This window comes from Typopeltis vanoorti, chromosome 1, assembly GCF_054136105.1.
Source record: "Typopeltis vanoorti isolate ZY-2024b chromosome 1, IOZ_Tvanoo_1.0, whole genome shotgun sequence".
NCBI lineage: Eukaryota > Metazoa > Arthropoda > Arachnida > Uropygi > Thelyphonidae > Typopeltis > Typopeltis vanoorti.
In genome coordinates, this window is record NC_143549.1 from 21,418,047 (window position 1) to 21,443,428 (window position 25,382).

Sequence of the window (25,382 nt, forward strand, 5' to 3'; positions counted from 1 at the left end):
TTCAGGTTTAAAGTGATCTCAAGAATGTATGCTTAAGTTTCTTAGAATTTTTCTTCTTATACATGAACTTATTTAATTTGTGATGATAAATTGTTTTTTGTCATTAACAGGATGATGATTTGGAGGAGGGAGAGGTTAAAGATACTTCTAATAGGAAAGCTCAACCTCGGCCCATCTGCCGCTTTTTTAGTAGAGGCCAATGCACTTGGGGAACTTCTTGTCGGTTTATACATCCTGGTTTCAATGACAAAGGAAATTACAACATGTTTGCTCCTTCAAGGTTACCACCAATTGGTCCTGGCAGTGTCATGACTGGACACCCTGGTATTGGACCCGTTCCAGGTCCATTGGGAGGACGACCCATTCCAGGTCCCATGGTAAGATGTCATTATTACCAAGGATTATGCATTTCTATCAAATTTTTCTCTAACTTTTTAATTTAATTCTTTTTTGATTAGGAAGTAAAGAGGAAAAAGAAAGATTTACTATGTGTGCAGTTAATCTGACTGCATTTTCCTAGAATTAAAGTTATAAAAAAATTGAAACAAATAGTCTTTCTATGAAACAAATCATAGAAAGACTATACATATGGAAAACAAATCTCATGAAAATTGCAAAATATTCAGAAAAGTAACAAGTATAATATGGAAAGCTAAATAGGAGTATGAAAAGAAATTGGCAATGCACACTAAAGGCAATTCAAAATAATTTTATCATTATGCCTCAAGTAAAAGAAATTATGAATTGTGAAGAATAACTTTATTGAATGAAGATGGTACTCAAATGTCAGAAGCTAATGAGGTTGTCCAGTTAATGAGTGCTTATTTTGTTAAGATATATCAACCAAATGTATGTAACATGGTTCACAGTGCTACTACTACATTGGATGAACAGTTAGAAGTGAATGAGAATGAGGTTGAAGAAATGTTGCATAACCTGGATAAGAATTCAGCAATAGAGACTGATGGGATATCAGCATATGCTAAAGGCATGTTCAGCCGAATTGATTATCTTTGACATGTTTATGTAACTTGAATCTCGGCTCAGGAAATATACCACAAGAATGGAAGGAATGTATGATAGTTTCATTGTACTGGGGTGGTGCAAAAACTGTTGTGTCTAACTACTGACCTGTCCATATCTCTGATGGTGAAGGTTATAGAGAAGTTGGTAAGAACTTGCATACAGAAATGGGTAGACAGACATGCTATACTCTGCAAGGAACAGCATGGCTTAATAATGGAAGGTCAAGTTTTAGCAATTTATTCACATTTTTTATAGCAATGTTACAGCCAAATTAGATTAAAGAAATGGATGTACTGTGATACTCTTGGATTCTGCTGAGGCATTTGAAATATTTTTCTTCTAAAAACTGTCATCAGAATATGGAGGCTTTCTATGATGCTAATATTGGAGTCATTGTTTCAGGGTGTTAAGTTCTGCAAATCTGTTAAAAAAAAAAAAAAAAAAAAAAAAAAAAAAACGTATGACTAGGTGCCAAGAGGAAAGCTTTTCAAATGCTACAATTATGTGTGGTAAAGAGCATTACATAGCCTATCTTTAAGATGTAAGAAGGGGGATACATACAGGATGATGTTTGATTGTTTGATATAACAAGTGTAAGCCTGGGCACACGCTGTCATGAACGAAAATAATATATTTATTTACTTATTTGCTGATATGTCGCTAATTTTATACCTAACATCTTCAGAGCACAAACAGCTTGTCATAGTATGCAAACTGCAATAGTTAAGTTTATAGTGGGAACAGTTAAAATTAACAAACAAAGAACTAAAGTCTAATTTGTGCTATCTCTTCGATAAAAGAGATGTTAACAAGGATTAATTAGATTTTAAACTGAGTGTTTCTCAGATTTTTAGTAAATTGATACAGCCATACTTGTTGAGATGTAGGGAATGTTTTAAAGCTGATTAGTCCTGCTGGCTTGTAATGATTTAAGCCACACACACACACAGTCATGCTCAAACCACTGGTTTAGATGTGTTAATCTAGTTAATGTGTTTGCTATTTGGCCATGTGGCCTAGATATATTAGATACATTTTTAGTGCACTTAATATGAGGTGCGTCAGAAGGTAAGGTCCATTCAGAATTTACTGCCAAATAAGATATTGAAGAGGGGGGGGGGTCATGCATGCATGGTAGCATAAAGTGGCTTTGGCTAGCTGTTGACCATTTCATTTTCGTTCCACTATTGAATAATTTCAATAGTGTAAGGTTTATGGCCTAACGTAATGAGTGACAGTAAGGTTAGGGAGTGGTATCATTTCCACCAAATCCTTTGTCACCACTTGGTCATCCACCGTGCTCTTCATCTTGAATGCTGTTGTGCCCCTTTAAACAAATGATACTATCACCTAACCTTACTCACTCGTTACATTAAGCTGATAAACCTTACACAGTCATCAGTGAATTTCTGCAGCAGCATTGTTTTCTGAGCACAAAAACCTATCACACCAAGAAACTCACAACTGCTGGGATTTTTTTTATCACAGCACTCATTATAAATTATTCATAGAAGACAACAAACAATAATGGAATGAAAGTAAAATGGTCAACAACTAGCTGGCGAGCCACTCTGTGCTACCACACATGTATAATCCCTCTCCCATATCTTATTTGATAGTAAATTCTAAACATATCTTACTTTCTGGATGCACTTCGTAGTTAACTGTAGGACATTTTAGTTAAATCTTTACAACTTGTGCAATTGTAAAATGTGTGTGTGTGTGAGAGAGAGAGATAGTTCTATGCACTGAAGGTGGTATCAGATTTCTATACTGAAATCTAGACGAGCACACACACAGAGAGAGAGAGAGATAGTTCCTAGATATGTTTATTTCTATGATAATTCTCTTTTTATCTTAAAAATCAATCTTAATTTTCCACAATAATTAACTCTAGTCTTCATGTTTCCATATATAAACAAGGAAAACATTTTTAATATTATTATTAAGATACATCAAAAATAAATATATAATATTCTGAAACTTTAACAACAGAAACTCTTCTCAAGATCAGAAAAAAATTAAATCACATTTTATCTGGGCACAAACATGCTGGTTGAAAGGACATCAATTTCTCTTAAATTCAGAAATGAAAGTAAGAAACAATTACCAGATAAAGAGCCATAAGGCTTCACTTCATGTAATTTATATAGAAATAGGGAATTAAAGATTCCACCTGATTTCAAAGCTTGAACAGCTTATGAGAACAATTTTCTGACATCAGATTGCTTTGATATTGAATGACAGTTTTTGCTCTCTTAAGGTTTCTATATGGTCTCTAAAGAAGACCAACTAGTTTGAAATAGCTTTCAGGATAATACTAAGGCAACTCTAATGTCAAGGATTGAATTATAAACTGTTTGGTCAAAATTTTGAAACTTTGTTTTGAAAATTTTGAAAGTTTCTACATATATTCTGCTTTAAAATCAGGTTGGATTTTTAATATTCCTTATTTCTATATAATTGAAAGAAGCAGTTTCTTTAAATCCCCAGTAGAAAAAATACTTTTCTTGGAAAATATTGATAACTATATTTTCTATTTACAGTTAGAGATACAAGAGTTCAGACTTTGATAATAAAATCCTCAGGCCTCCATAAAATATCTCTTACAAAAGTAATTGAAAATGTTCCTTCTTCCTGCCATGTCTTTCTGTATTCACAACTTTTTTTCTTCTCATATAAAGATTTTTCTCATACAAAGAGATGCTTAAGGGTCAAAGCTGTCTAACTGAGAGGAGAACTCTACATAGCCTTTAAAGGAATGTGGAGAAAGATGTTGGAATTTTTTTTCACTTAGTTAGACTACAACTTATGTATTTAGTTGAATCCTTTATCCAAGTGTAAGCAAACAAAGTTTGCACCTTGAGGTATCTTCAGGAATTGGGGCAACTCGTGGCAAAGGTGGACTAAGTTCTCATCACTTTCCTTCGTATCTCATAATGCAAAGCACGTCTCCTTGCGACATGTATAATGCTATGCATTCTAGGGAGGGTCACTATCCAGACTGGTTTCGACCTTTGGAACGTGATGTGAACTTAGTCCACCTTTGAATTTTATGAAGGGTAGTTCATGACTCAGTAACTTGCTCACATATTATAATACAGTGACAGCTAAGTTGCTTAAAAGGTTATGAGTTTACATGTGATACTGCCAGACTTTGCAAAGTCCTCTGACAGGATACCACATGGAACTCTAATTAGTAAACTGCAGCAGATGGGAATGGATATAAGGTTGGTGAGATGGATTGGAGGGCAGTTGGAGAGATATCAGAGAATTGCTTATTCAGGAGTAGAGTCCAAAAGAAGACCTGTGACTAGTGCCATGCTGCAGGGTTCTGTTCTAGGACTGCTACTATTTAATTTGTACATTAATAATATAGGAAAGGATCTGAGATGAACTGTTCAGTTATTTGCCGATGATGCAAAGTTGGGTAGAGCAATAGATAATACAGATGATATCAAAATTTTGCAGGATGATTTGGCAAACTGGGCAAAGGAGAATGGATGTCAGTTTAATGTAGCAAAATGTAAGGTTATGCATTTGGGCTGAAAAGATTATCAGCTGTATACCACATTGGTGGAACTGTACTCCAGGAAATTGATGAAGCCCAAGAGAGTGTTAGTGGATAGGGAGTTAATGTTTAGGGACACTTAGCAAAAATGGCTAAAGCAGCTCATAAGATTATTTGGTTACTGAAAAATACTTGATGAGCAGAGACAAGCAGGTTATTGTTTGTCTTTATTGGGCCTTGATAAGAGATCCCATCTTGACTACTGATCAGATCTGGGTACCAGAGTTTCTTGGTGATTAGGAGGAGGTGGAGAGGATCCAGAGGCGAGTGGCCAAGATGTTAGCAGGTCTATGGAATGAAACTTGATAGGTTGAAGATTTGTGGGTTACAAAAACTTGTTGATAGATGGAAAAGGGGTGATATTATTGAGGCATACAAATTACTGAGGGGTTTTATAATATTAATTCGAAGGAAATTTTTCAGAACAGGTGTGGGAGAACTAGGGGGCCATCCATGTAAACTGGGTAAGAGTGTAGGTAGGTAGCTAGGATGTTAGAACCATGTTTTTTGCTTGGAGAGTAGTGAATGAGTAGATTAGTTGCCAGAGTCTGTTTTGGGTACCATAACTGAATGAGCCAAGTATGAGAGATACTGCACAAATGTTGGATAGTTCCTAACATGATGTTTAGGGCCTCCCTCGATGAGTCTAATATCTCCTTGGAGTAACCCATAATAATAATAAGGCAGAATACCAGCAAGATGATAACGTTTATTTAATTAACAATGTCACGTTGCATCCTAATTGCAGGATTTCTGTAGATGTAAACATGAAAACTAGTAGACAAAACAGTAAAAACCACTTTTTGTGTGTCATCTGAAGAGGGCACTTGTGATGACAAAACTGATGCTTGACTACTATGGAATTCAGTATCTCGCACGTGTTACTCAGTACATTGTTCAATTAACTTTTATGTTGTCCATGGTAAGATGACTTCAATCTCACCATAGCCAATAAACAGTGTGAGCTATGTAAAGGTTTTGTGGTTCGAGTATTGATCTGGATAAAGGGGTAAATATTATTTTGATTTTATGTTCTTTTAGCATTTTTGCTAGTTTTATGGAAATAGAATTATTATATGGAAGTAAGCCATCAACAAACACTTTTTATGTTTGTTGCAGGCTTTTTATGTATATAATATTTTTTATTGACAGCTCTTTCAAAATCCAAAGTTTATAAATTCATCTTTTCAGTTTTAACTTTTTTTCTCATCATCATCAAATTCCTGCCATTTACACTCAAGGGGTGTACAGGATATGATAGTACTACACGAAAAAAATTACATCATTACTAACTTCCTATCTACAATTTTCCTCCAAATCAGTCTGTTACTTGTCAAGACTGCGACATTATCAGATCTTATATTTCTATCGTCTAAGGCATCTTGTACCGTATCAATCCACCTATATCTTGGTCTTCCTCTGGGTCGTTTTGCTGCCAACGTGGCATAGAACACTTGTTTTGCTAATCTTTCTTCGCCCATTCTGTTTAAGTGACCATACCACCTGAGATTAGCTCTACTAATACATTCCTGGATGCTGAGAATGTCAAGTTCTTTCCTAATATCCTCGTTTTTAATATGATACTGCCATCGATGCCATCTGTTCACGCCTATAATCTTTGTCAGGACTCTCATATCATGAGAGTCCTGACAAAGATTATAGGCGTGAACACTTAGCTCTCAGATCCATAAGTTAAAACTGGTTTGAACACCGTCTTGTATAGCTAATTTAGTGTTCCGACTAATTTCTCTCTTATTCCATATGAATTTATTCAATTGACTTCCCACCATACCAGCTTTGCTGATTCTGTTGTCTGTTTCTATATTTAATTTACCATCTTCACTAAAAATCATGCCAAAGTAACTGAAATGTTTTACTTGTTCCACAGGTTCTCCATTCACAACATAGTTGACATTTTCAATGATTCTGCCTATTTTCATTGTCTTTGTCTTTTTATTGCTGACCTTCATACCATATCTATTACAACAGTTATTCAATTTAGTCAGAGAATCTTGCAGACTTGTAGCGGATTTATTTAGAAGTATAACATCATCCGCATAAAGCAAAGAGCTGACATCAACATCTCCAATTTTGATATCATGTTTAATACCACTTTCCTTCATAATGCGATCCATATAGATAATGAATAACAGAGGGGAAAATGTACATCCTTGTCTCACACCAGATTTAACATTAAACCATCTTCCTATACTTCCTTCAATGCTAACTGCTGACTTACAACTCAAATAAAGACTAAGTATTGCTTGATATAATGCCCCATTGAGACCATATAACTGTAGCGTATTGAATAGCTTCTCTCTTGGCATCTTTTTATAAGCCTTTTCCAAATCGACAAAACAAACAGATCTTTGTTATATTCCCATGTTTTCTCAACTATTTGTCGTAAAGTGAAAATCTGATTCTGACAGCCTCTATTTGGCCTGAATGCAGCTCGTTCTTCACCCAGCTTTTCTTCCACACTCAATCGTTTCTCAAGTATACTTGCATAGATCTTGCCAGGAAAACACTCAGTAGGGAAATACCTCTGTAATTATCACATTCAGTTTTATTTCCCTTTTTATATATGGGTACTATGAGAACTCTACTCCAATCATAGGGAATTCGTCCCTTTGTCCAGGCTTTCTGAACTATGCAGTGCTGGCACTGTAAGACTTTTATACCACCATACTTAAGCATTTCTGGTCGAATATCATCTACTCCTGCTGCCTTTCCACATTTTAAGCCTTTGATGGCTTTTTCTACTTCAAGTATGAATATGTATTCCTGACTGCATGCCTGGTCAGTGTTTTTTTACCACTGTGCTGTCATCACTGCTTGTTTCATTTAGCAGTTTTTCAAAGTAATTACTCCATTCTTCAAGGATATCTTTTTCTTCCGATTTGATGTCACCTTTATCATCTCTAACTCCTTTCACAGCACTCTTTCCTCCATTCCTAAGCTTCTTCATCAACCTCCAGAATCTTTTGCCACCTTCTTGATATTTATTTTCTGTATTCTTGCCAAAGTCCTCCCATGACCTTTGTTTAGCTAGTTTTACACAGTGTTTAGCATTCTTGCATTTGTCTCTGTATTTTCTAAGAGCACAAGCTGACTTATTTGCCAGGAACTTTTGATATGCTTTCTTCTTTTCCTTCACTGCCTCTTTAACTTCCTGTGTCCACCATGGAGTTCTGATTTTTCTATCCTTGCAGACAACCTCACCACATGCCTCTCTGGCTGAATCAATCAGGGTTTTCTTCAAGGCTTGCCACTGAATCTCCAAGGATTGATTCCTGTTCTCAAATTCTTTCATTTTTTCTTCAATAATCTTTGTGTATTTTAGTATACAGTTTACATCTGAGAGCTGCTCAACTTTGATTTGCTTTAAAACTTTCTTACATGTTATTCTTTTCAATATGAAATTGAATTTTATCCTGCTCCAGACTAAATGTGATCACTTCCAATTTCAAGTCCTCTGTACACTCTGGTGTCCTGCACCAGGGAGAAAACATCACTATCAACAATAACATAGTCAATGAGACTTTTCTTATTCCTTGCCTCTTCTCTCCATCTGAATTTGTGCACATTTTTATGTTGGAACATGGTGTTAGTAATAACCAGTCCATGTCCTGAGCAGAAATCCAACAGATATTTGCCATTATTATTAGCTTTGCTCTTTTCTCCAAATTTTCCCAAAATATTTTTGTATGTCTCACAATCATTTCCTACTCTACTATTTAGATCCACAACAAGGACCAACTTTTCCTTTTTCATTGTGTCAGTTGCTTTTTCTAAAGCATCAAAAGATTCCTCCACTTCTACCTTAGTAGAACCTTCTGTGGGACCATAGGCACAAATAAGTCTCATTGTCCAGTTCCCCGTTCTCATATTTGTCCACATTACTCTACTTGAGAATGACTGCCATTCAAGAGCCTCGTATTTCGTGTTGAATACTATGGCTACTCCTTCTTTTCCTTGATTGTCATTGCCTGAATATAACATTTTGTATTTATTGCTCAGAAAGATCTCACCAGTTTTTGTCTTTTTTGTTTCAGTCACCCCTATTATGTCGATCTGGTACTTATCTAATTCCTCAGCTAGCTCCATTTCTTTGCCATTCAGGCTTCTTATGTTGATAGTACTGATCTCTGGTGATGTTGAGTTGGGGTGTGTTTTCAGATTTGTTCCACTAGCTGACTTTTCGCCCTGGTTCCCTGGCAAAAACAATGTGAGCGTTGTTTAACCGGGCAACGCCCCAGCCGGCGTGAAATTTTGTCATGTTGTACCATCATTGTTTATTTTGGTTTAACCAATAAGAATACAATTTGTTCGGCTAAATCCCAAATAGCCAGCCCATCCTCGTTCATTCAGTATCCAAGTAGATACCCAACAGGGTGCACCATGAGAAGGTGAGGATTGGACATTAGGTCAGAAGCCTTGGTCGGTTCTCTGCATTCCTTTAAAGGCTATGTGGAGGTCTCCTCTCAGTTATACAGCTTTGATCCTTAAGCATTCCTATTTCTCATTGGTTTTGAAATTCTTGTCTATCTTTTTTATTTTCTAAATTTATTGCTATCTTGTACCCACCACTTTAAATTGCATACTATCTCGGGACCAGTCAAGTCTATAGTCATGTTTTCATCTTTCTTACCTTCAAGACACAGGTATGTTAATTAATATCCTTCTTTTTAAACCTAATGAAATTCGACTGTTTAAGTCTAGTAATTAAAAAAGGATCTACTTTTTGCTAAAGATTGCTTAGCTTTTTGTTTCATATTAAATATTTATATTTTGAATTTTCTATCACTAGTGTTTATTTTTTTCATTTGAATAGTTTCTTGAACGTCTTCGGTTTTCATGTCACCTGTATCATGTATGATTCATTTTACACATTTATTTCTCCATGCATAAGTTTCTTTCTATGCAATGAAAGGCCCACTCCTAGATAAGAAAGAAGTCAACCAGAATACCAAAATGGCAGTGCACTGTTCAGTGTTTCTACCAACATTAACATACAGTTGTGAGTCATGGTGTTTATCAACAGGAAACACAAATAAACTACAAACAATTGAAATGAAATATCTTAGGAAAGTGGCACAAAAAACAAGACTAGACCAAATAAGAAATCAAACTATAAGAGACGGCCTTCAAGTTGCACCTCTGAACCAATTCATAACACAAGCCCAAATGAGGTGGTTTGGACATCTTAATCGAATGGAAGAAGGAAGAATAGCAAAAACTGTGTATGAAACCAGAAAATAGGAAAAAGAAGCATACACAGATCCAGGAAAGGTTGGCAAAAGGAAATTGAATTAAAATTGGGAAAGAAGGGAATTAACCGGAAAGAAGCAAAACAAACAAGCTTTGGACAGGACAGCATGGAAATCTCTTTGGCAAAATCTCGACTCTTAAAAGCACAAGAGATCATAGATGAAAAAGAAGATAAGTTTTTTCAATAGTCTCTAGAACATTTTGCTACATTTCAGCTATTGTTGTGTACAGTAGACTCATTATAGCAAAATCTTGCTGGCCACTTAAATTGTTATGGTGGATTTCCTTTAGCCCAGTATTGTCTATGGTTGACACCTTTAAGTAGTTTGCTTTAATGAGTAAGCTTATAATGGAGTTTCCTATGGTGGTTTTTGTATTTTGGTCTAGTGAGTAAGTTTATTATGTTTGGTATAATGGTTATGATAATATCAGTGTATATTCTCACCATAATCTTTCTCATGAACATGAGCTACTCTTTACACATTGCTTTCTTAGAATTCCTTCTTAGTAAATGGTGACCTATTAGGAACTTTCAATATTTTTTTTTCTTTTTTCTTACTGCCTTTTTGGTCCACCATGGAATTCGCTGAAGATAACTTCACCACACACCTCTCTGAATCCATCACAATCAGTTTTATTCATAGTTTGTCACATGAAGGTTTGTTTCTTGCTTCTCAAATTCATTCATATTTCTTTTGACATATTTGTATATTGCTACAGTTCACCTTTGCAAGCTTCCTGGTTTTCATTTTTTTTTAGAACTTTTTTCTATATGAAATTCTTTATCCTGCTCAAAACTCAATTGTGATCATCACTTTCTATTTCATATCCTCTGTATTTACTGTTCTGAACCAGCATAAAGATATAGGCATGAACAGTAACATAGTGCTGCTTTTCTTATCTTGTGTCTTCTATCCATGTGACTTTACACATATTTATGTCTTACTGGTCTTAACTATGAATTTTTGCTTAGCCACTTTTATACATAGTTTAGCGATTCTTTTAGGGCATCTGCTGATTGATAGCTAGGAACTTTTGCTATGCTTTCTGTTTTTCCAGGACTGCTTTAACTTTTTGTGTTCACCATGGTGATCTTATTTTTCTATCCTTCCAGAGAACTTAATCACATACCTCCCTATCAGAATCAATCAATATTTTCTTCAGAGTTTTCTTTTGCGACTGAGACCCCAAGGTTTGTTTCTTATTTTAGAACTGTTTCACCCCCCCCCCCATTGAATAGTGAATATTAGATCCAATATTAGAATCCGAGAACACCAAGATTATATAAGATTTTTGGAATATAAAGGTTCAGGTTGTGCTTCTCATACCATCGATATCATCTAGTTTTTGAATTATGTGAAGCCCTATGCCACCATCCTAATCTTAATCAGACAGATTCTGCCTATCTGCATTTTGGTAAATGGTTGCTGTTAACTGTTTATAATTTATATTAATTAATTATGCATCTATACCCACATTTCTGAACTATAATAGTGTTTCTTCATACTGTACAACTGCGAGCAAGACACATATTATACACATGCTGTATGACTTGTTCTTCCATTCAGAATTTAAATGTTGTTACCAGTTCTGCCTTCTCCCTGAATGAAGCTTATGACATATTGAGCAGAATATATAGGGGTAATAAATTCTATTTAATTTTCTATTACATGTGAAGCTGTATTTTTTTATTTATTATTTTTTTAAAAAAATTATACTATATCCAACATGCATGACTTAATGCCTAACAACTTATTTGATGTCTGTAAATGGTGGTGGTGGTGTATTAATACCTTGAATGTTGGTGAAATGGATATGGAAGTGTTTTTTATTGGAAGAAATTTTGGTGTAATCTTGTGGGAGGGGGGATATTTTTATTATTATTATTTTTCCTTTATTGTATTTTTATGATTGAATTTCACGTGTAGAGTTGTTTAGGCACAACTTTATTTAAGCAAAAATTTTTGATGAAGATAGCAAATAAGTATAGATATAGACAATTGAATAAGCAAAGCTAGTATGATGGGGATGGGATTTAAAAAAAATTATATGGAATTAGAGGAGAAATGAGGAAAACACTAAATTAGAAGTATATTGACAGTATTCAAACAAATTTTAACTTATGGTTCTGAGAGTTGATCAAAGCCTAGAGACCATAGGTTTGAAAGTTGAAAAATTAGGAGAGGACAGATAGCATCCACGGCAGAATTACATTGAATGAGAAAATTTTAGGAATAACCTGACATTGTTGGCATTTAAGAACGTGTAAGCAGAGCCAATCCTAAGTAGTGTGGGTCACGTAGAGTTGTAGACTTTGAGAAACAGAACGAGAGAGGAAAAGTTAGCAAAATATATGTTTGATGCTGCAGTATGGTAGGAAAAAAAGACCCAGAAGAAGAACAGCAACATCGTTGCCTGCTAGAGGGCCAGACGAATGGTTGTGTTTTCAGAGAGCTCCCGAAAGCTAAGTACAATTTTGAGTAAAAATTAGAATATAGGTTAAAATCATAACGTAATATTGCCTAATTTTGGTAGCTTGTTGTGTCTGTGGGATTTTGGTGTGAATTACGTTATTTAATTTAGTATATAACGTTACGTTTCATAGATTTGAATATGGCGCCAATGCGACGTAAGATAATGGCGTCCAAAAATACGACGCCATTGTACAAAAACCATAATGTGAGAGGGTTTGTCCAATGTGATGTGTGTGGGATGTATGCATTCCCAAATGAGGCTGGAATTTGGATTGAAAGTGATAGTGGTGGGAGAATGTGCAGAAAGTGTAAGCAAAGTGAGGAGTTGAAGTATGTGTCAGGTAGTGAGATAGTTATGGTTGAAGAAAGCCAGAATTGCCAGAATGTGAGTGAAAATAGTGGCTTGATAGAGAATTGCGATGTACAAGATGGCAATGAGAGCGGTGATCTAAGAAAGAGTGAAAGCAACCATACTGAGAGAGAAAATGGTTTAAATGATAAAAATAATGAGGAATTATTTGTAGGAAGTGAGATCGCTAGGTTGCGCACAGTGATACAAAATGCGCAGCGGCAATTAGAGCACCTGCAAAACTCTTTCCAGAGTGATTCGGCTAACGTAAAAAAACAGTGCAAGAATGAGAGAGTTTCTGAAATGAAGGAAAGAGTGTTGTATGGTGACTTGTTATTAAGAGGGGTGATAGATGGCAGTGTAGCTAAATCATACTTACCGGGTGCGAAATTTAAGGATGTAAGTGAGAGTATTAGAGTGCAAAAACAGAGGGTGAAAGAATTAATAATTGTGGTGGGTACGAATGAATTGAAAGGTGATAAATTTTTTATGAGAGAGGACTTGAAAGTATTGTTAAAGGTAGCGAAAGAAAAGAGTGACAGAGTTAGAATGGTTAGTCTGTTGCCACGGTATGACAGAGAGGAGTTTAGGAGGAGGGCCATAATCGCAAATGACATTATGCGTAGGTTATGCAGACGGTGTGATGTGGAATTCGTGGACGTGTGGAATGAGTTTGAAGGGCGAAAGGACTTATACAAGATGGATGGCCTGCATTTGAATGGACTTGGTGTGTGGAGACTGGAAAGAGTGTTGCTGAATGAAGTGAAAATGGATGTGCAAAACCAGGGAAACTAGAACTGCCAAGGAGGGGGGGGGGGGATGGATATGCAGACATCAGTGAGACAGATGAGTGTAAGAATGTATATAATGTACCCGAGCCAGCACTAAGGACAAAAAATGGGAATGGGTCATTTAGAATAACCTATCAATATAGGGGTGGGACTAAGGGATCACTGCATTTCATGTATACTAATGCCAGGAGTATTAGGAACAAGAAGGAAGAATTTTTGGCCTTGATTGGCTCTTCCTGGCCACAGGTTATTGGCATTAGTGAAACATGGCTGACGGAAGAAGATATAGTTAGTGGGATAGAATGTAGGTTATAGTGTGTTTAGGAGGGACAGAGAGAATAAAATGGGGGGAGGGGTATTGTTGATGATAGCTGATGAACTGCAGCCAAGGAGAATTGAAGTTGTATCGCAGGATAGTGCAAGGAGCTCATTTGAGGCTATTTGGTGTGAGATTGAGACTGGCAGAATAAAATATACAGTTGGGTGCTGCTATAGACCAGGTGATGGAATAGATGGTGGAGATAGTATGCATAGGGAAATTGATGAAATGAGTAGAAGGAGGGTAATTATTATGGGGGATTTTAATTATGGCAACATTGATTGGAAGGAGGAGAGGACACATGTGAGGAAGGAAAAGGATTTTATTCAATTATTAAGGGATAACTATCTGAGACAGCATGTAATTGAAAATACTAGGGGTGTAAGAGTGCTTGACCTGGTAATAGCATCTGAGAATTTGACTGTAATGAATATGACCATGTTGCCACCTATTGGTGAGAGTGATCATAAGGTCTTGACCTGAGAGGTGGCTAAAGGTGTGGAATTTTCGATTAAGACAGGGTATATGTGGAATTACCGTGCTGGCAAGTATGACAAGCTTAGGAGATTGCTTGGATCAGTGCCATGGCATGTACAACTGCAAGGGCTGGACGTCGATAGAGCATGGGAAGTGGTCAAGGAGCATTTACAGGAGGTAATGGCTGATTGTATACCTAGGGTCTGAATAGTAAAACAAGTAGGGGTTAAATGGATGAATAACACCATTAAACTTGAGCTGCAAAGAAAGAAACAACTGTGGAGGGAATTTAAAGAAAGGGGTGACCTGCAGGCACACGAACGGTATAAAGTGCAGGCCAGAAAGGTAACGAGTGTGGTAAAAAAAGCAAAAGCGGACTATGAAAGGAAACTAGCTTTGCAAGCAAAAGAGAATCCAAAACAGTTCTTTCAATATGCTGCAAGCAAGAAAAAAACTGTACACGGCAAAATAATTTTAAGGAATGACGATGGTAAGGAGGTCACTGAATCACTCGATAGAGTTACTGAGCATGCACTTTGCAAAAGCATATCATCCAGGTGGTGACATTGAAAATATGAAGGAACCATTAGTTTATACGGGAATAGTGATGAATGAAGTGGAGGTGACTAGTCTATTACAGAACCTTAATGTGAACACATCTGTGGGATTGGATGGTATACCAGCACGGGTCTTGCGTGAAGCAGCCAAGGAATTATCAGTGCCCTTGACCATGTTGTTTAATCTGAATCTCAGGTCTGGTTTAATCCCGAAGGTGTGGAAAGAGGGGAAAATAGTTTCACTGCATAAAGGAGGATCCAAGACTACGGTTGCAAATTACCAACCGATCAGCATATCAGGAGTCGTTGTCAAGGGAAAAATACAGCAATGGATTGATGAAAACAAGATACTGTACAGAGGACAGCATGGCTTTGTGAAGGGTAGATCATGCTTCAGTAACTTGCTCAAGTTTTATAACAAGGTGACGGCTGAACTGGATAAGGGAAATGGGTTTACAGTGATACTGCTGGACCTGGCAAAGGCATTTGACAGGATACCACATGGAATACTAATCCGTAAACTACATATGGGAATGGATATAGGGTTAGTGAGATGGATAGGTGGTTGGTTGATGGAGAGATATCAAAGAGTAGTTTATTCAGGAGTAGAGTCCAAAAGACGGCCTGTGACTAGTGGTGTGCCGCAGGGTTCTGTTCTTGGACGACTGCTGTTTAATCTGTTCATTAACGATATAGGGAAGGATCTAAGTGGAACAATTCATTTGTTCGCTGATGATGCAAAGTTGGGTAGGGCAATAGTGAATGCAGAAGATGTCAAAGTCTTGCAGGATGACTTACATAGATTGGAGTTCTGGGCTAAGGAGAATGGATGTCAATTTAATTTGACAAAATGTAAGGTTATGCATTTTGGGGTGAAAAAATTAGCAGCAGTATACCACATTGGTGGAACTGTACTCCAAGAGATTGATGAGGCCAGGGACTTGGGAGTGTTGGTGGATAAGGAGATGAAGTTTAGGGGGCACACTGCAAAAGTAGCTAAATCAGCTCATCAACTCACTTGGTTGTTGAAAAATACCTTGATGAGCAGAGACAAGCAAGTTATTGTACCTCTGTACCGAGCCTTGATAAGACCTCATCTCGATTACTGTGCCCAGATTTGGTCACCTCGGTTCCTTCTTGATGGGGAGGAGGTGGAGAGGATCCAGAGGCGAGTGACTAAGATGATAACAGGTCTATGGAATGAACCATATGAGAACAGGTTGAAGATTTGTGGGTTGCAGAAACTAGTTGATAGGCGGAGGAGGGGAGATATGATTGAGACATTCAAATTGCTAAAGGGATTCTATAGGATTAATTCAGAGGATATTTTTGAGATCAGGACTGGTGGTGGGAGAACTAGGGGACACCTATGGAAGCTGGGCAAGAGTGGTAAATGATTGGAATAAGCTGCCAGAGTCTGTTGTGGGTGCTATCACGGTGAACGAGTTCAAGACAAGGTATGATAGATACAGTGAGAATGTAATCGCATAGTTGTGTGGACATGATGTTTTGGGCCTCCCTCGATGAGTCCAAGGACTCCTGGAGTCGCCCGAAATAATAATAATAATAATAATAGAAATATAAGATCTGACAATATTGCAGTGTTGATAAGTGATATTCTAATTTGAAGGTAAACTGCCAGCTATAAGTTAGTAATGATATTGGAGTTCTATCAATATCCTGTTCAATCTCTTGGATTTCACATATCAGGAATTTGATGGTGATAACTATTCAGTATCACTCCTGTATTTCCAGATATAACTAAATTAATTTTTCTTTTCAGAAAATTTTCTGAATTCTTGTATCATTACAAGATTAATACTTGATAATAATCCAGTGATATTACCAAGTATTAATCTCACGAATGTCAATTATCAGTTGACATTATTGGTGCAGTGCAAACTTTTCAACATTACTGAACACGTTGGCTTATGGTAGCCATGCATCATCATCATCAAGGAGTGTACAGGATATTATGATAGTACTACATGAAGCACTTACATCATTACTAACTTCCTATCAACAATTTTTCTCCAAATCAATCTGTTATCTGTCACGACTCCAGTATTATTAGATCTTATATTTCTGTCTTCAAGGCACTTTTTACTGTATCAATCCTCCTATCTATTGGTCTTCCTCTGGGTCTTTTTCCTGCCAACCTGGCAGAGAACACTTGTTTTCCTAATCTTTCCTCTCCCATTCTATTTAAGTGACCATACTACCTGAGATTAGCTCTGCTAACATTCCTGGATGCTAACAATGTCAAATTGTTTCTTAATATCCTCATTTTTAATATGATATTGCCATTGATGCCAACTATCCACACCACTAATCTTTCTCAGGACTCTCATATCTGTGGTCTCTAGTTTTTGGTGAAGTGTTTTATTTCTAACCCAGCTCTCAGATCTATAAGTTAAAATTGGTTTGAACACTGTCTTGTATACAGCTAATTTCCTATTCCATATAAATTTATTCAGTTGACTTCCTACCCTACCAGTTATGCTGATTTTTGTTGTCTATTTCCATATTTTACTTGCCATCTTCACTAAAAATTGTGCCTAAGTACCTGAAATGTTTTACTTGCTCTATAGGTTCTTCATTCATGATGCATTTGATATTTTCAATGTCTCTGCCTATTTTCTTGTTATTACTGATTTTCATGCCAAATTTATTACAACAGTTATTCAATTCAGTCAAGGAATCGTGTAGACTGGGTTTATTTAAAATTTTAACATCATCTGCATGAAGTAAAGAGCTGAGATTAACATGTCCAATTCTGATATGTCGTTTAATACTGCTTTTCATAATGTGATCCTAGATAATGAATAACAGAAGGGATAATGTATATCCTTGTCAGACACCAGATTTAATATTAAACAATTTTCCTGTACTTCAATTTCTAACTGTTGACTTACAACTCAAATAAAGACTAAGTATTGCTTGATATTATATTTTATTATTATTATTATTATTATTATTATTGTTCCGGGAAACTCCAAGGAGTCGACAGACTCATCGAGGGAGGCCCTAACATCATGTCAAGAACAACTATTCAACATTCACACAGTATCTATCATACCTTGCCTTGAACTCATTCACGGTCGTAGCACCCACAACAGACTCTGGAAGCTTATTCCACTCATTTACCACTCTCCAAGTAAAGAACCTAGCTCTAACACCCTTGTCAACCACGCTCTTGCCCAGCTTCCATGCATGGCCCCTAGTCCTCCCACCACCAGTCATATTTTCAAAAATATCTTCTGGATCAATCTTATAAAAACCCTTCAGTAATTTGAATGTCTCAATCATATCACCCCTCCTTCGCCTATCGTCCAATTTCTGCAACCCACAAATCTTCAACCTATTCTCATAAGGTTCATTCCACAGACCTGCTATCATCTTGGTCACTCGTCTCTGGACCCTCTCCACTTCCTCCCCATCACGAAGAAACCCTGGTGCCCATAACTGGGCACAGAAGTCCAGATGGGGTCTTATCAAGGCTCGATACAGAGGAACAACAACTTGTTCGTCTCTGCATGTTAAAGTATTTTTAAGAAGCCAAGTGATTTGGTGAGCTGTTTTAGTTACTTTTGCAATGTGCCCCCTAAACTTCAACTCCCTATCCACCAACACTCCCAAATCCCTGGCCTCATCAATTTCCTGGAGTATGGTTCCACCAATGCGATATACTGCTGCTATTCTTTTCACCCCAAACCTTACACTTTGCCACATTAAATTGACATCCATTTTTCCTAGCCCAGTCCTCCAAACTGTCCAAATCATCCTGTAAAATTTTGACATCCTGTGCACTCACAATTGCTCTACCCAACTTTGCATCATCAGCAAACAACTGATATAATGTCCCACTGACTCGATATAGCTGTAGCATTTTGAATAGCTTTTCTCTTGGCACCTTGTCATATGCCTTTTATGGGTCTACAAAACATAAATACAGACCTTTGTTATACTCCACGATTTCTTAACTATTTGTCGTAAAATGAACATCTGATCCTGACAGCCTTTATTTGGCCTGAATCCACCTTGTTCTTCATCAAGATTCACTTCCACAATCCTTCTCAACCATTTCTCAAGTATACTTGCATAAATCCTACCATGAACATTCAGTAGGGAAATGCCCCCGTAATTCTCACATTCTGTTTTATTTCCCTTTTTGTATATGGGTACTATGAAAGCTCTACTCCAATCATCTGGAATTCGTTCCTCTGTTGAAGCCTTCTGAACTATGCAGTACAGCCACTGAAGACTTTTATATCTCCATACTTGAGCATTTCTGTTTGAATACCATCTGCTTCTGCTGCCTTTGCACATTTCAAGCTTTTGATGGCTTTTTTCTACTGCATAACAAGTATGGATATGTATTTCTGATTGCATGCCTGTTGAGTGTTTTTTACCACTGTGCTGTCACTGCTTGTTTCATGTAGCGATTTTTCAAAGTAATTACTCTATACATCAAGGATATCTTTTTCTCCAGTTTTCATGTCACCTTTATCATCACTAATTCCTTTTATGGCACTCTTTCCTCCATTTCTGTGCTTTTTCAGCAGCCTTCAGAATATTTTGCCACCTTCCTGATATTTATTTTCTATGTTTTTGCAAAAGTCTTCCCATGACTTTTGTTTAGCTAATCTTTTATGCATTCTGTGTGTAAATGCATTTGTATAGTAAGAATAATAGTCATTTATGCTGTAGTCACACTGTCTCCAGAAGCTGATGGAATACCGACAATGAATGCCATCAGTAATCATCACCAGTTGAATATATACAATGTGGTCCAAAATCTATCTACCAAATTTAATGCTGTATTATTCCTGAATGAGGAGGCATACAGCTCTCATTCAAAGTGCATTAAGGTCTATATCTTATGCCATTTATATTACAACGTGTTCAATATGTTTACATTCAACCTCGACGATCTTCCACAATTGTATCACAAAATTGTAACCCTTGTGGAGGATGTCTGTTGGAATAGCGAAGATTTCACGCTCGATCGATGACTTTAGTTCCTCCAAAGTCTTTGGATTGTTCTGATACATTTTGTCTTTGAGATGTCCCCATAAAAAAAAAAAATACAAAGGATTGAAGTCTGGTGAATAAGGTGGCCAGTCAGTTCCGCTTCTGTACTGCTTTGGATAATCCAAAGCATTCCCATGGAAATGTTCAATCAGAAGCTGGAAAATGGTTTTTGTGCAGTAGGGATGAGCACCATCTTGCATGAAAAAGTGACCTGTGAGGCCAGAACCATAGAAGCCCTGAAGAAAAGGAATAAAATTGTTTTCAAGCAAGTTTCGATACCTCAGTGCAGATATGGTCCCCTCAGTGGATTTAAACTTGGTAGGTACATTTTGCACCACCCTGTACCATCACCATCGTATATACTGAGTAATACCATCATCATATATACTAGAATAGAGCTTGACAGTAGTTATCTGTAGTCTGTGATGATAATAGACTGCTATTTGTGAAGGCCTAGTTTTATTTGTAAAACTATGCATCTGAACAAAAATTGCAATTGTTGCTGACAAAGAATGTCATCAGGAAACATCAGTAGTTGAATATAGAAAGGGGTTTGATAGTAGCTATCTGTGATGATAACATACTGCTATTTGTGATATACCAATATCATTTCTAAGAACATGAATCCGAAAAAAAGTTGTGATTGAATTTAGATTAACTGATAATATACTTTCATTTCTTCTGCCCTGTAGGTTATATTAATGGGTTTAAAATATATTAATGTAATTTTGCTGCATTAGTGTAGTAATTGAATTTAGTTGTGGGAGATGCACACAAAACACAAATACCTAGAAGGAAATGATTTTTGTAACTCTGAGCTAGCAAGAAAGAATGAAAACATTATTTGTAGAGCAAGATAACCTTACCTAAGGTTTAAGGTTCAGATGCAATTGTGTAATTTTATACAGTGAACTGTTTTTTTTTTTTTTTTGCTATATACTCTAGCTGTACTTGTATCAATTATGTCTACTTTAATTCTTGAGTTTGTATATGAATTATTTCATTATAAAGACAATCTTGAGGAATATTGATGAATTTGAAGAAATTGTAAAATATCCTGTATAATATACATGACATATCTTGTATTATAAATGACATCTCTCCAGTCTTTCTTGCTAGCTCATTATTTCTTAAATATATTATTACTTATAAATGTTTGCAGTAGCTAGCTCATGATAAAGCTCTTTGAACAATGTTGATATGCCATGGGCATCATTCTTCTTTTATTTTTCTTGCTTTAAGCTTCAGCAAGTTGCATCTATATTACTTTTATGCAAGCAGTCTGCTCATTGTTTTCTTGGGCTACCAGCTAGTCTTCGGTTTCCAGTCTCTTGCTAGTATAACTTTTTTTTTTTTTTTTTTTTGTCTATTCTATTAATATTTATTCCATTTGAATCTTGTTTTTATTTATCCATTCATTTATGGGTTGTAACTGGCATTCTTCATAAATCTTTTACTTTGTCAAATTTTATTTAATAACAATTTTTCTGAATGTTTTCATTTCATATGTTGTATTTAGACTGCGCTAGCATTGTCGTTATTTTTAGTAAAATGTTGGCTGCATTGTTAAATATAATTTTTATTTTCTTTATTTTTGACTTTGTTGTTTAGTCATTACTATTATTATGCAATATTATTTCAAAAGTGCTCTATGTTAAGCCACCAATGCATACGAGAAAAATGGAAGCTAAGACATTGCTGAATGATATTAATATGCAGGATTTCATGCAACATAGCGTGTGTTTAATGCATTCATTTTGAATGAATGGTTTCTGGTACAAGAGCGAGAATAGAGAGAATGTTTTGTGAGCAAAGGCAAAAAATGTGAGTCATGTTTGGAGCAAAAGAATGAAGCGACAATAGGCAGGACTGTGAAAGTGTTATGGAGAATGTGGCAGAAGCAGTGAATGACAGTGCACAAATACGAATGAGATTTGAAAGAAGTGAATGAAAGTAATAATGGAGAGGATATGCCAGTGTAGAAAAGTTACATGCTTATGCAGACTTCTTCTGAGGACATAATGTGAGCTCAAGCAACTGGAGAAACAATTGCCATATGGTACAGCATGAGGGAGAAATAAAGAAAAAGAGTAAGTGAATGGGAAAGCATAAAAGTGTGAGAAACTGGGAGAAAAAGAGAAAGTATTGTATGGGGATTTGATGATGAAAGGCATATTTAATCAGAATTTCACAAAAGCATGCTTCCCAGGTGAGAAGATAAAGGATGTTAGTGAAGCTACAAGTTTGCAAAAGAAATAAGTTAATGAGTTAATTGTTTTGGCAGGCACAAGTGATTTGAAAAGTGAAAAATTTTCCATCAGAGAGTATATGAAAGAGTTGTTAGAAGAAGGAAAATTAAGACTAAGAAAGTAAAGATTCGGGGTGCTTAAGGGTCAAAGCTGTATAACTGAGAGGAGACCTCCACATAGCCTTTAAAGGAATGCGGAGAACCGACCAGGGCTTCTGACCTAATGTCCAATCCTCACCTTCTCGTGGTGCACCCTGTTGGGTATCTACTTTGATACTGAACGAACGAGGATGGGCTGGCAATTTGGGATTTAGCCGACCAAATTGTATTCTTATTGGTTAAACCAAAATAAAAAATGATGGTACAACATGACAAAATTTCATGCCGACTGGGGCGTCGCCCGGTTAAACAAGGCCCCCGTTGTTTTCGCCAGGGAACCAGGGCGAACAGCGAAAAGTCAGCTACTGGAACAAATCTGAAAACAAACCCCAACTCAACATCACCAGAGTTAAAGATCGGTACTATCAACGTAAGAAGCCTGAATGGCAAAGAAATGGAGCTAGCTGAGGAATTAGATAAGTACCAGATCGACATAATAGGGGTGACTGAAACAAAAAAGACCAAAACTGGTGAGATCTTTCTGAGCAATAAATACAAAATGTTATATTCAGGCAATGAAAATCAAGGAAAAGGAGTAGTCATACAACACAAAATACGAGGCTAATCTTTTTGAATGGCAGTCAGTCTCAAGTAGAGTAATGTGGGTAAATATGAGAATGGGGAACTGGACAATGAGACTTATTTGTGCCTATGGTCCCACAGAAGGTTCTACTAAGGTAGAAGTGGAGGAATTTTTTGAGGCTTTAGAAAAAGCAACTGACACAATGAAAAAGGAAAAGTTGGTCCTTGTTGTGGATCTAAATAGTAGAGTAGGAAATGATTGTGAGACATACAAAAATATTTTGGGAAAATTTGGAGAAAAGAGCAAAGCTAATAATAATGGCAAATATCTGTTGGATTTCTGCTCAGGACATGGACTGGTTATTACTAACACCATGTTCCAACATAAAAATGTGCACAAATTCACATGGAGAGAAGAGGCTAGGAATAAGAAAAGTCTCATTGACTATGTTATTGTTGATAGTGATGTTTTCTCCCTGGTGCAGGACACCAGAGTGTACAGAGGATTTGAAATTGGAAGTGATCACTATTTAGTCTTGAGCAGGATAAAATTGAATTTCATATTGAAAAGAATAACATGTAAGAAAGTTTTAAAGCGAATAAAAGTTGAGCAGCTCTCAGATGTAAACTGTAGACTAAAATACAGAAATATTATTGAAAAGAAAATGAAAGAGTTTGAGAACAGGAATCAAACCTTGGAGATTCAGTGGCAAACTCTGAAGGAAACATTGATTGATTCTGCCAGAGAGGCATGTGGTGAGGTTGTGTTCAAAGATAAAAAAATCAGAACTCCCTGGTGGACACAGGAAGTTAAAGAGGCAGTGAAGGAAAAGAAGAAAGCATATCAAAAGTTCCTGGCAAATAAGTCAGCTTGTACTCTTACAGAATACAGAGATAAATGTAAGAAAGCTAAACAGTGTGTAAAACTAGCTAAACAAAAGTCATGGGAGGACTTTGGCAAGAATATAGAAAATAAATATCAAGAAGGTGGCAAAATATTCTGGAGGTTGTTGAAGAAGCTTAGGAATGGAGGAAAGAGTGCTGTAAAGGGAATTAGAGATGATAAAGGTGACATCAAATCGGAAGAAAAAGATATCCTTGAAGAATGGAGTAATTACTTTGAAAAACTGCTAAATGAAACAAGCAGTGATGACAGCACAGTGATAAAAAACACTGACCAGGCATGCAGTCAGGAATACATATCCATACTTGAAGTAGAAAAAGCCATCAAAGGCTTGAAATGTGGAAAGGCAGCAGGAGTAGATGATATTCGACCAGAAATGCTGAAGTATGGTGGTATAAGAGTCTTACAGTGGCTGCACTGCATAGTTCAGAAAGCCTGGACAGAGGGACGAATTCCCGATGATTGGAGTAGAGCTCTCATAGTACCCATATGTAAAAAGGGAAATAAAACTGAATGTGAGAATTACAGAGGTATTTCCCTACTGAGTGTTCCTGGCAAGATCTATGCAAGTATACTTGAGAAACGGTTGAAAAGAATTGTGGAAGAAAAGCTTGGTGAAGAACAAGCTGGATTCAGGCCAAATAGAGGCTGTCAGGATCAGATCTTCACTTTACGACAAATAGTCGAGAAAGCATGGGAATATAACAAAGATCTGTATTTAAGTTTTGTCGATTTGGAAAAGGCATATGACAAGGTGCCAAGAGAGAAGCTATTCAATACGCTGCAGTTATATGGTGTCAATGGGGCATTATATCAAGCAATACTTAGTCTTTATTTGAGTTGTGAGTCAGCAGTTAGAATTGAAGGAAGTACAGGAAGATGGTTTAATGTTAAATCTGGTGTGAGACAAGGATGTACATTATCCCCTCTGTTATTCATTATCTATATGGATCACATTATGAAGGAATGTGGTATTAAACCTGATATCAAAATTGGAAATGTTAATGTCAGCTCTTTGCTTTATGCGGACGATGTTATACTGCTAAATAAATCCGCTACAAGTCTGCGAGATTCTCTGACTAAATTGAATAGCTGTTGTAATAGATATGGTATGAAGGTCAGCAATAAAAAGACAAAGACAATGAAAATAGGCAGAATCATTGAAAATGTCAACTGTGTTGTGAATGGAGAACCTGTGGAACAAGTAAAACATTTCAGCTACTTAGGCACAATTTTTACTGAAGATGGTAAACTAAATATAGAAATAGACAACAGAATCAGCAAAGCTGGTATCGTCGGAAGTCAATTGAATAAATTCATATGGAATAAGAAAGAAATTAGTCGGAACACTAAATTAGCTGTATACAAGACTGTGTTCAAACCAATTTTAACTTATGGATCTGAGAGCTGGGTCAGAAGTAAAACACTTGACCAAAGACTAGAGACCGCAGATATGAGAGTCCTGAGAAAGATTAGAGGCGTGAACAGATGGCATCAATGGCAATATCATATTAAAAATGAGGATATTAGGAAAGAACTTGACATTGTCAGCATCCAGGAATGCGTTAGCAGAGCTAATCTCAGATGGTATGGTCACTTAAATAGAATTTGAGAGGAAAGATTAGCAAAACAAGTGTTCTCTGCCAGGTTGGCAGGAAAACGACCCAGAGGAAGACCAAG

At 36.5% G+C, this 25,382-nt stretch overlaps 1 protein-coding gene across 5 annotated transcripts in view; it reads left to right on the forward strand.

Annotated features, from left to right (window-relative positions):
- The window catches only part of LOC150109825 (uncharacterized), a 441,768-nt gene that overhangs the window by 137,107 nt on the left and 279,279 nt on the right, over positions 1-25,382 (forward strand). For all 5 annotated transcript variants that reach the window (XM_090414208.1, XM_090414244.1, XM_090414315.1 and 2 more), the window contains exon 5: positions 111-377. In XM_090414208.1, the coding sequence (XP_090270334.1) occupies positions 111-377 (267 nt within the window). The remainder of the gene's footprint in view (positions 1-110; positions 378-25,382) is intronic.